At 35.1% G+C, this 12,669-nt stretch overlaps 2 protein-coding genes across 4 annotated transcripts in view; one reads left to right on the forward strand and one right to left on the reverse strand.

Annotated features, from left to right (window-relative positions):
- Positions 1–2,647: 2,647 nt before the first annotated feature.
- LOC117116957 (uncharacterized protein KIAA2013 homolog) lies at positions 2,648–8,338 on the reverse strand. Of its 2 annotated transcripts, XM_033261105.1 has the most exons (3): positions 8,242–8,326; positions 7,329–7,374; positions 2,648–5,430 (listed from the first exon to the last, which is right to left on the reverse strand). In XM_033261105.1, exons 2-3 carry the CDS (start codon positions 7,333–7,335, stop codon positions 3,554–3,556), a joined length of 1,884 nt encoding a protein of 627 aa, XP_033116996.1. In that variant the 5' UTR covers positions 7,336–7,374; positions 8,242–8,326; the 3' UTR covers positions 2,648–3,553. The 2 variants fall into 2 exon arrangements, with proteins under 2 accessions (XP_033116996.1, XP_033116997.1); XM_033261106.1 differs by lacking the exon at positions 7,329–7,374 and having other exon boundaries at positions 8,242–8,338.
- Positions 8,339–8,355: 17 nt separating this feature from the next.
- Positions 8,356–12,669, forward strand: part of LOC117116958 (beta-ureidopropionase-like) — a 17,258-nt gene continuing 12,944 nt past the window's right edge. The window contains exons 1-3 of one of the 2 annotated variants that reach the window (XM_033261109.1): positions 8,356–8,646; positions 10,695–10,866; positions 11,532–11,619. In XM_033261109.1, the coding sequence (XP_033117000.1) occupies positions 8,546–8,646; positions 10,695–10,866; positions 11,532–11,619 (361 nt within the window). In that variant the 5' untranslated portion in view covers positions 8,356–8,545. The remainder of the gene's footprint in view (positions 8,647–10,694; positions 10,867–11,531; positions 11,620–12,669) is intronic. The other variant, XM_033261108.1, reaches the window with a different exon arrangement.

Genomic DNA, 12,669 nt, shown 5'->3' on the forward strand with positions numbered 1-12,669 from the left:
ATATTCCTAAACAATGTTATTTAAGGTACTTTACTTCATATTAGTAATACCCAGGAAACAGTATACCGTATGTATTTAAATATGAACTCCCTACTTTGAATATTCGCCACCACCTGAGCCTCATTCGGAATAAATGTCTCCCTTGAATAAACGCTTGGGTGCGTTTATTTTCCCTTGCATAAACTCCCCACCCACTAAATGATTGTAAACAAATTTATTGGAGCAAAGTCATTCTCAACACATTCTATAATATAAATTCACTTGGACAGTAGAATTACATTTTTTCGGGTTGGGATCAGTAGTTTTTTTATAATCATGCAATAACACATTTTGCAGGTAATTATGTGTTGTAGTTTCACATTTAGAGTGAAATTAAGGGCCATTTATTTGAGTGTATCCATACCCATTTTACACCAAAAAAAAAAATAAAAATAAAAAAATAAATAAATAAAACCCTCCCTCGACTGAATGCCTCCCTTGTATAAATGCCCACTCAATAATCACTCTACAATAAATGCCTCCGCTTATGACAGCAGTAGGCTGAACAGCAGGCAAAATTGTCATACAATATACAGATAATCAACATCAATACAAAATAAATACAATTATTATAATTATTGTAATACATGACAAAATTTTTTTTGCCTTATAATTTGCAGTACAGCTTGGAAATACTTAATTTTGAAGTGTATCTTTCCTGCATGGTATATCTAACAATATTATAATAAAACAAACTTAAATATCTGATTAAATCCATGTAGATAAGTAGGGGGCTATTATCATAATATATATATTTATTGCTGGTCTTTTATACTCTTTTAAATCTAAAAAAAAAAATATAGTGACTTGTTTATTGTAATATACAGTGTACCTTGGTTTCAATTTCTAGTTGTCTATTGATACCTTGTGTTATATTTATGGTTATTATTTGGGTTATATTTATGTATATTTTAGTTATTTCTGTAGTTGATTTAAAATCTTTAATTTATTTTTGGTATTCCATCAGTTTTTTTGGATTCAAGAAAATGAATTTCACATAAAGTATTTACATGATGAATAAACTTAACCTTGAACCTTCTATTCTTAGTTCGTTTGTTAGTTGGCCATTTTATCTTTCAGTGTACTAATAATTACCCAGCACTCTAACCCCAATATATACATTACAATAATAATGATGGTCATAATGATATCAATATAATACCAAATATTATGCATAAACAAAAAAAGTACAATTAAACAGTACAGAAATCAATATCGTGGAAAATGATTAACGGAAAAAAAAAAAACAAGTCAAAATAGCACATTTAAACGGATAAACAAGGTTTTCTATTAAAGACGTATTGTCCCCTGAAAATGACATAAAAAATTATAAAAACTAATTTTGAAATTAACTGGCTCATTTTCATGTAACATACAAATTATTAACTTGAGCAAAGAAATTATTGAATTCAAAAAATGTGTACCCTGAATTTTTTTTTTATACTGGATAATGATGATAAAAATAATAAAACACTTCCAGTGACTAGAAGTCTTATGGGTCAACATTTTTAAAATACACTTCTATATTCAAGTTTTTATGTTATTTCAAAATTAGCAAGTTAATTTGAAAAATGATTTTTTTTTAATTTTTGGGGTATTTTGAATGGGACAGTACATCTTTAAAGTGACTTCCTTAATGTCATAATGAAGTCTAGGCACACCAATAAACATCCTTAGGTGTGCATCTTAGTACTGGCTGGGATTGATTGAGTAGCCTCAATTAATTGCACCTACACAAAAAAATATGACGAAAAAATAAAAAATTGTTATGTTGCCCAAACACAGTGACAGTAGAAAAATTTTGATTTGCATGACGACGCGATGCTAGAACGGATTCACTCATGCTTGACTGTCCTATGTCCCCTGCGCAACGTAGATTTGGCCAAATTGCATCCTAGTTATGTATCTCATGTGTACTTTTGTGAAATAATTAATGATATTTAATATTTTTATATAATTATATTGATATATTTTTTGTACATGCAATAATTTTAGCCTTTGTGGCACTACTAATTGTATTTTGATGTTTTTATGCTGAAATAAATAAATCTGTGCAACCGTCAGAATTCAACGTTCCCGCATGCTTTATGCGATGTCATTACTGTACGTTCTATGTCCTACGATTGTCATGCAATCAAAAGCTTCCTGTTTTGTAAATAAGGGTTTTGGTCAGTCAGCATTTTTAAATGTTGGTCTGATTTTATCTCTAGGATTCTAGAAACGAAAAGAAAGGTAAGTAGTAAAAATGAGAAAAGGAAAAGAATGAAACAAATTTTAAGACAACAGAAGTTAAGGAGGTAAAAAACTACTGGTCAAATAAAATACACGTACCCCCTGTATTTCACTCCTTCCCCCTTATTTTTCCGGTGACCTGTGAAAAAATGTCCGGGGGAGGGGAAATGATATAGGATATAATTTATGGGGGGCCTAAGATGCTCTTATACACATCTAGATGTGTATAAGAGACAGGTATTTATGAGTGTAACTATAACCGAAGGCCCGAGCCGGGAGTGGGTATGGGAGGGGGTGTCCCGTCTTCCCAAAACAAGATTTTATTTTTCTAAGATTGGGACAGCCGGAAATGGCTGGGATGGAAAAACTAGGCCCATTTTTTTTTTTTTCAGTCCGACTACCCGACGAGCTTTGGCCGATTGAGGGGGGGAGGGCTTGACCAGACTGATTGGGGGGACTTAAGCCACTGCAACCAGCCTAGACCCAATATTACAATACTGTATATCAATAAAAAAGTGAAAAATCATCATGAGAAGTATTCCAACTACATTGTCTAGGCAATGGATGCCAATAGCTGATCTATTTTCAGTAGCTAAATATTATTATGATTAGGCTTACATCACAGTAAGCACATAAGACTGTTAATATAATTACTATTATATTGCACACATGTATGAAAATCAGATTTATATTGCAGAATAATACCAACACATTTTTTTCGAATGGCAAAATTCATAAACTTTCTCAGAAAACAAAAGTTAGATAGCATCAAATAAATGCTCAGTAATGCTGGCTAAGTTTAGTTATTAATTTGTAAAGGAATAATTTGTTAGTAATATATCAATATCAATATCTTTTTATGAATAATGTACTTTATAGCAACCTTCATGTATGGTTTGCCTTGGAAAGCGTGTATTTTGATCCTAATCTATTTCTTGTAAAAGCAAAATTCATAAAGTTTTTTTTGGAATCATTCTATTAAGTAGAGGGATGGATGTGCAATTAAGCCTACAGTGTTAGTGGACGTTAAAAATATGGACCAAAATCAAATATACATTTCTAATTTTTTTTTAAAGTAGTTTTTACAGTACTGTTGCATAAAAATCAATAAATTATCATATGTTCTTGAGATTGTTTTTCATATTGAAATGCAGTACAATAGGTCCTGATCCTGAAACTACATATATTTTATCTAACAATCAAAAAACAAATTCAAGAAAATACAACATTTTTATTATGCAAAACCTTTCACTGTAGCAATTTTACACAAAAATGAAACCATTCAAATTGACGAAGATGTTTTCTTCTTCCTAAAGCGATCCTGAAAACCCCCCGAGCAGTATTCATTGTAAATAAGTCGAATTAGAAACAGATGGAATATAGATATGAGAATTCCAATGAACACCCATAATATCACTGGAACATGGATTCCTTTATGGCTAACAATTAATGGTAACTCATCCATTGTATGCAAGTAACGATAATGGATTACTTTTTTCCGAAGGAACACCAGATGATCTGCTTCATGTGATATGTACAGAAATGGAGTCATTGGTTCAGTCCACTTCAATGCCAGTACTTCTATTTTATGACTGACAAGAACAGGGTCATTTTTACATCCAGTTTCGCAAGCAAACAGCTGATAGTTTGGATTTCCTTTCTGAAAACTATTCGCTTGGACTTGAATGGTCTCCGTTGCCTTGTTTATTTTAATATCAACATCACTACTACCATATTTCAGATTTTTAAGTGTGAGTGATCCTTTGATATGGTGAGGATCAGCATGAAAGGACAGGTCTTCTTTGGTGAACTGCCCTCCCAAGAAACTCAGAAGCATGGCTTGCATCACACCATCTGCGCCAACTGTCAACAGATTTTGGCATCCGCTTTTGTATAGTGTGTGAAGCCAGTGTGAAACAAGATCGGACAATTGGTTCTTCTGATTAACAGATTCCCAAAGAAGCTCCATAAAAAGTGTGGGCTGACCATTGTAACAGCTACCGGGATTATCAAGAGCTTGCAGAAGCAGTGCTCTATCCATATCTGATGTATCAACATGATAGAGTGGAGCCTCTACTGATGAGAGAATGTAATACATGATCATATTGATTAATTCCTGTGGATGTGTCCCTTCACCATTTACCTCCTCCAGATTTTCCTCTTGCACAAACTCGCCTTTCCAAATATCTTTCCAAGCTTCTGTATGCTCACTAGCAGATTCACTGAAGGACATTCCCTTCAAAGCTAACATGTCCATGCGTACTTTATTTACCAAATCAGACAACTCGGTGCTAGTGACTTCTTCCTCCAGGACAGGTTCTGTGTACTGGACAACAGTAAAGACCTCTACAGTATGTGATCCATGTGGTTGCACATCAATATTTGTTGCAGACAGTGAAATTCCTATAGCTATATGGACAAAGTGGTCAGTGGTAAAATCTCGCACCGTGTGTGTGGCAAACTTTCCTGATATAAGTTCAAAACTAAGAGTCCCACCTTTCAAATCAATTGACTCGGTTACAGATTTTGCACCCTTCCAGCGATTCAAACCCCAGCTCTTTAATGTGAGTGTGACAGGATTTGGGGTTTGATTTTCAATAGTTATCTTCTGCATTATTACAGACTTGCGAGTTCGATGAGCAAATGAGGTGTGGCGTACAAACACGCAGTCTTTTCCAATAGAATAACACTGTAAGTGATGAACAAGGCCACTCTTTGAGTGCAGTATGGTAGCACTATGGGCTGACAATCCCTCGACTTCGGCATTAAAAATCGGATAATAGGGTATCTCAAATGCCCAAGGCGGATCATGCCGGAGCACAATTCCAGCAGGTTTGTAGTAATTTATTGCCACTCCTACATTCCCATTCCCGATAAATGGTAAAAGTTTTTGTTCAGACGACCTGGGAGCATCGAGAACTGAGGCATCATGCCCGTGACTACCGCTTAAAATTGCTGATATCCTTGATGTTAGGCAGGTTTTGGCACTGGAATTCCACTGTAAACTGTACTCATAAACATAGGGAACACAGTACATCAGAATTAGGATGATAAAGAAAGATGCAAGGCACACACGACGCCCCCTGCCAGGTGGTATGCTGTTCTTGATGCGGGTAAAAACCAACATGTTTTTACAACTGTTGATCAAATCACTAAAATCTAAACAAAAGAAAAATTAGTTTAAATTATTATCTTAATATAATCAAATTAAATGAAGATGTTGACAATAATTTTATATTTCTGGTATTCTAAACATTGCACCTGTGTAAAAATTTTTTGGTAAATAAACTCCTACCCAGAGCTGTACAAGCTGTATTATAAATTTTTTTTGTTAGTCAGTTTGTTACTTTTTATATAAGTTAAAAAAAAAACTAGTACTTAAGACAACTACAAGAAAATTAGTAACTCTAAAAGATTGGCTGTGCATTTGCAGAAGTACATTTTAAAACAAAAAAAAACTGAACTTTGTTCAGATTATCAAATTTCCTTTGACAAAAAACTCTTGTATGCCCATATATAGTCATGATGTGCCTCTATATGGTCATGATGTGATGTCATCATAACCATATGTAGGAATGTCACATGTTTTTTTGTCAAATAAAATTTGATAGTCTGGTCAGGGCTTTGGTATCACAGATCAATAAAATAAATGCATATTCTACAAATCTAAAAATGAATAAATAAAAGAAAAAAACACATGCTACTGTTTTGTAACAAGTGCGAATGTGAGAAAGCAGAATGTGATTAAAAAAGTATGAGAAAATATGTAAAATCAGTCCTCTCAAGAAAATAGAACATTTTGCTAGCCCCATCAACTTAGATATTGCTGATAAGTTCCTAGACAACGACAGCATTATAACATATGTAAACCTGTATTAAAATACACTCAACATAGATACTGCTATAGCACAGGACTGGTCTAAATGGAAAAATATCACCAAACCGAGACATAATATAAATGTGTCCAATCATTGAAGGGAGACCATGCGAATTAAACTGGGCAATAAAGGCCTGTTCACACAATGACAATGACAATCAATGATAAAAAGCTAAAATGCAATTGTTCATGAAAATAAAAGAAATAAAAGTTTTATTACTAACACGATTTATTGTGTACTGTATTTGATAAAAAAAATAATTTCACAAATCAAATGATGTCATGATCATGGAAAAATGATAAGATCGTTTATAACTACTAAACTACTATGATTTTATTGTTTTCTCATTGTTATGACGTCATTTGATTTGATTTGTGAAATTATATTTTTATCGTATACACGATGGAATCCTGCTTGTGTGAAAACTTCTCTTATTTTCTATATCAACAATTGCTTTATAGCTTTTTTTTCATCAATCGTTATCGTCATAATGTAAACAGGCATTAGTGTGTATGTGGGACATGTGCATACTCCTTTTTTTTATACATTGTATTTTTATCATTTCCCATGTATTTCATAAAACAATAGAAATGACGCTCGGTTACATTACAATATTACAAAATGAATGCTCCGTTTTGATTGGTCAGTTGATATGTTTGACTGGTACTTTGGAAAGGTCCATTTATTTTGTTAAAGGTGGTAAATGAAGCCCTGTAAAATTGTAAGGTTGAAATTTAAAAAATGTGGCCCTTTGCAGTAGCTTGGCACGCACCATGTTTTAATATAACTGGCAAAAACCATAAAATGTTAAATACAAAGTTCTGAGTAAAATATATACCACTGTACCCCAAAAAAAAAAAAAAACCCAATTTCAAATTGATAAATGCATTGAAATAAATATATTTTAAAGTACAGTACCAGCAAAAGATTCACTTTACAAGTGGAATTTTCAACTAAATAATGTGAAAACACTATTTAGTAAAAGGTAGGAAATAAAATTTATAAAAAAAATTCACTGAAACTTAAAAGAAACTGCAAAATAAGCATACAAAGACCACACTACTTCAGATAAAAGACAGAAGATAGATCAAAAGAAAGATATTTTAAGTATACAGTAGATCATTATAAAATACAACAGCATACATTAAATTAGATTGTAAACAATTAACAAACACATACCAGACATTCTAATTCCTGTGTGACAAGTCAATGAATATCAAAATCACTGGAAATGAATTTAAAATGAAATGTACATAGAAAGAGGAAAAATGAAAGCCTTAAGTTAATTAATGATAAGTTACTGTTAAGAGTTAACTTTAGTGTTATCAACTAATATAACCGGCCTGATTCTTAATATGCGGCTGTTCGGCAGAGCCATTAGTTCTGGCCCACAACACAAAAATAAAATATTATATAAAAATATTTAAAACAAATTAAAAGTTATAATCATTCAATGAACAGTTTTTTAATAAAGCAAACTGCACTCCTGGGCTATATTCACTAACACAGATGGATGGTTTGCCTAGCTATAGTAGGCTAGGCTACTCTAGGCTTAGTTAGCTAGTAGGCCTAGCCTAGGCCATATTATATTATCATATTAAACAGAATTTATGGGAGAAAAAAAATTATCGCTCGATGCTTTACTCTCCATAACGCAGCACCCCCTAGTTCCGTCACCTCTGGATGCTTGAGTGGTCCTATTTTTTTCCCATTTACAGACATAGAAAATCTACCGGAGTCCAAGTCCCCTATTCTATAGACTGTCTGTAGGCATTTTATGCCAATATCTGGCCTCGGCCTACTAATAGGTCGCAGCCCGGCCCCAGCCCAGTAGGCCTAGTGGTACTAGACCTAGGCCTTGGGCTCTCTATAGGCCGGGCCTAGGCCTATGCCATATATGCCCTACAACTAGTAGTAGGCTAGTTATTATGGCCTAGGCCCTAGGCCTAGTAGGCTAGGCTTAGTACAGTAGTAGTTATAATATAGAGTACTACTAGACTGGTCAAATTCTACTATTCAGCCTCTACTACTAAATACTCAATTAACTTCGTTCTATGCAATGTGAATTTGATGTAAAGAATTATATGCATACCTTTAAAGAACTGATTTGTATGAACATTCCATTTTTTCCCTATCGATTATTTCTTGTTGATCATTTATAGCGCCCTCAGACAGAGGTCACTGCACTTAGGATAGGAGGATCGGAGGGGCCTACTTCTCTTCTGTTTTATGTTGTTGACGTGACACCGTGACCTGGGAAAATAGACAACTCACCACAGGAGGAGGAGGAAGAGACAGGTGTTGTGATTTATGACACATGATAGATAGGGCTGTTATACATCTGCCTGGTTATACTGTATATGGTACAATATTGAGGTTTTGTTCATCAGTTTTCAATGGCGGCAGAAGTGGAAAGTGTAGATGCCATTCTGCGTGAAAACATTCCCGCGGAAACGTGCGAACAAGTGCTAACCATTTTGTATGGGAAGAAGGCTAGGTTGGTTCAACGAATGCCAGTCAATTCGAGCGGATGCCAGTTCGAGCGGATGCATTTACTAAGTGCGAACTATAACAAGCAAGGGCGAATTTATCGTCGCCGTATTCTTGTATTTGTTTGTTTTAAATGCAAAAAAAATGCTCTGATTACTAAGGTTCTGAAAGGTTTTTAGTACTTTTTGATAATTACACAATGTTTGAATTACAGTCTTGGCAACTCCGACTAGGCCTACCAAGATGGCTGCTAACAAGTTAAAACTATATTAATAGAATTGCGCACTTTTCAGCTTAAAAAAGAAGAAAGTGTATGTTTTACTAGAGTGCACGAGAAGCACACACACACAAGACAAGTGACAATTATTTTTTTCACGGTAAACAAAGTGGGGTGGCTAGCCACCCTATTCACCACCCCTCCTCCCCCTTCCCCAGATCTGCCACTGGTTGGGGTTCTGTATTTAAAAAAGCAAATTATATTTGTAATTGAGAATATGCTACTCACTTATCTATTCTGGAACTGTTGTGTGCCCCCTTTCCCTTTGAAAATGTCAAATTTTTAGCTCAAATTATATAATTGAGTTATGCTACTCACTTATCTATTCTGGAACTGTTGTGTGACCCCCTTCCCCTTTGAAAATGTCAAATTTTTAGCTCAAAAATAGGAAATTTTGAAGAAATTTGTATATAACTCGCACAAGTTGTTCTTCTTCCGCTCAAACTAGCATCCGCTCGAAAAAAATTCCGCTCGAATCCGCTCGAAGTGGCATCCGCTCGAATTGACTGGTTCCCGGTACAACAACATTTGATTCTTGAAAAGAATTCCTCGTCCTCCTCCCCTCTCTGTGACAACCGGCTCTGCCCATTCCATGCTGCTCCATCTCCACACGAATGCCAGTCAAGTCGCCCCCAGCTTTTAAATTCGCAACCATATTATTTTAATCCTCATAAGCCCAGTGTAGTAATCTCGGAATTGTGCCTGGTACATTCCCATCCTCCTAGGACCTACTGTATGGGTTGCATGTTGCTGTTTGCACACAAAATCAGTCTACCACTCTCAGAAGAAATGCTCATTAGTTTCAACAATATCAATAATTTCCTAAAAGATTCCAGCAATTTTTTCATAACTAATTTTTTTGTGTATTTAATTTAAAGTAAGATGTATGGTCCCAGGAAAAGTACCCCTAAAAATCATTATTGAAATGAACTTTTTGAAGTTACATACAGTATTATCAATTTGAACATAGAAATATAAATTAGTGTACAGTACTTAAAAAAAATATTTTTTCCCATAATGTTACAGAAAAAGATGATAGAGGAGTTTCCTGGGTGACAATAAACACTCAGTAGTACAGTGCACCCTCAAATCTGTGATCCCTCTAATTCTGAGACCCCTGTAATTCGAGACCACTTTAGTCAAGGAACCAAATAACAATCTTCAATCTATTAACACTTAAGCTAATCCTTTATGCGAGACTGAACCCCGAGACCACCCCAAAGGTGTTCTTGAATTCGAGGGCGAGCTGTACTGTATAAAACACAGCTCAGATACTTCACAATCCTTGTAGAACATTTGGATTATGAGTGAAAACTCTCCTATTCACTACACACCTGGTTACACAGTATGCAGGTGTGCTGACTCTAAGGTCATGGTATTTTGCCGTTGATTGGTTCCAGCAGACATTTTTTGTCACTACAGTACTAAATAGGCTACGCCAATTTTACAGGATGCTGTCGATGCAATAAGGGTGTTTTGAAGTGATTTGCACTTTTGCAGTTTTGGCACTTTAACCAGCATTACCTCTTGCTGATTGAAAATGTATCTAATTTAAAAGATAAATATGTATGAATACTATTTATTTTTGGTATTTACTCTACCCTTAATTGGCACAATTCATCATAACTATTAAAGCATTGGGAGTCAAATATTAAACTAGTTTGTGTGTGAAGTAACGGATACCAATGTTGATGTTTGGTAAAGTGCCTGTATTCATCCAGACAGTTAATTATTTTCAGTTAAGTATATACTCTATATTGTCTAATTGTTCTTAAAAGGGTTCTGGAATTACCAGAGGATGCAAAGCAGGCTGCTAGAGAGAAAGACTTTGAGTTGCTTGGCTATGCAATTGATGCTCAGCAAGAGCAGCTAAGATCACCACGAATTGTCAGAATTGGTGCAGTGCAGAACAAGATTATACTGCCTACAAATGCACCCATAGCAGAACAGGTAAGGTCATTCAGTTATATATATATGTACTAGTAGTAACCCAAAGTAGGTACACATGTATGTAGGTGAGAGTATTTTGGTGTGAATAACACCAAGGATATTTCAAAGTGGGATCCTTGTGTTGTCTGGAAGCCACATTCAGGATTTTGTTTCATGCAGTGGCATATCTACGGGGGACACGGAGGAGTACGCCTCGCAAAAATTACTCGGGGGCCCCCCCCAAAAAAAATCACAGTCAAGTACAGTATTTAAAAATCACCTAAAATCACCTTATTTTGTGAATTAGCACCCCTCAACTGATCATTGATCCCCCAACTTCACCTTCGCGTCCCCCCTTCCATTCAAGACTTCTAGATACAGTATGCCACTAGTTTCATGATGACCTCTCTTACTGTATTACGTGATGATAATAAAAACTTCTAAATATTCTGAGTTTGCGGGAGGTGAATTTGATTCTGGTATAATTTTGCTGTTTTTGAGAGAATTGTGTGGGGGACTGCTGACTTCGCGAAGAGTCCCAGAAATCAAGGGTGACTGCTTGGAATCCATGAATATCATATCTATATCACATCTTTAAATCATTCAGAATCAATAAAATTTATTAATTTGTGTGTGCAAAGTAACAGATAACAGTGTCAAACTAACTGCCTTTCTCTTATTTACAGATAGGATCACTTCATAATAGAATCGCTGACATTGTTGAAACTGCTGCAAAATGCGGAGTAAATGTTATTTGTTTTCAGGAGGCTTGGAGTAAGTTCCTTTACTAATATCATTACATTATGCATTTTTTTCCTGCAACTTGTCTGTATTTTGTTTGTGGTGTACACTATCTTAATGGACCTTTCTTGCATATTGTTGCTAAGGTCCCATAAAATGACCTCGTAAAAACATACGCAAACACGTATGTTTGTGGGATGACGTGTGCTTGTGAAGCGCGTACTCCTAGCCCTGTTCTTAGAGTTCGGCTGTCAAATTTAATTGGACTCCTTAGAAAGGTCCATTCTATATAGTACTACTTTCTATGCAGATTCACACACGTTCATAGCTAGCCCAAGGCATACATAAGTCTCAGGAAGCTTGATTCTCGGTTTAGTAATGGAAGAGTCAACTGACATAATAATGATATAAAAAAAAAAAATCACTAGGCCTAGTTTTACTATACATGGAAATATTAAATTTTGTCTGAATACGTCATATGTTTAATTTTGATTATTAAACTATTTGGTGCAAGCAACTTTACTACACAGCAGAAAATATTTATCTTGCATGAAAAGCACATCCCATTTTCTAATTTTTTCCTAAGATTGAACCACTGTTTAAAACATTTCTTTGACAAGGCTGTAGTATGCAGGTGGTCTGTATTTTATATATGATTGTATGTTCTGAGTGGAGCTTACAGGTGGGCTTTATTGTACTGTACATGTGGGCTATTTGTACATGTGTTCTGAGTGGAATTCCCTTGTGGCTGTATGCTCTTGGTCATGATTTTACAGGTGGTCTGTATTATATTGTTGGTCTGTAGGTGGGCGGTATACACATTGTCTGTACGTTTTACAGCTGTTCTGTATTATACAATGCTCTGTATTGTACAGTTAGTCTGTATTATACAGGTGGTCTATATTATACAGATGGTTTGTATTCTATAGGCTACGGTCACACTAGAGTCTCAAGCCTGGCTTGACTCACCGCGGGTGAGATTTCAAGCCAGGCTCGAAATTCTGGGTTGGTCACACTTTACCTGAATTTAGTTGGATTGACCTCCAAATTAGGAAAGTCGAAACAGGAAGTTAGAGCGCCGCT

Source organism: Anneissia japonica, unplaced genomic scaffold, assembly GCF_011630105.1.
Source record: "Anneissia japonica isolate Jap-2015-1 unplaced genomic scaffold, ASM1163010v1 scaffold287943_len491860_cov182, whole genome shotgun sequence".
NCBI classification, from domain to species: domain Eukaryota; kingdom Metazoa; phylum Echinodermata; class Crinoidea; order Comatulida; family Comatulidae; genus Anneissia; species Anneissia japonica.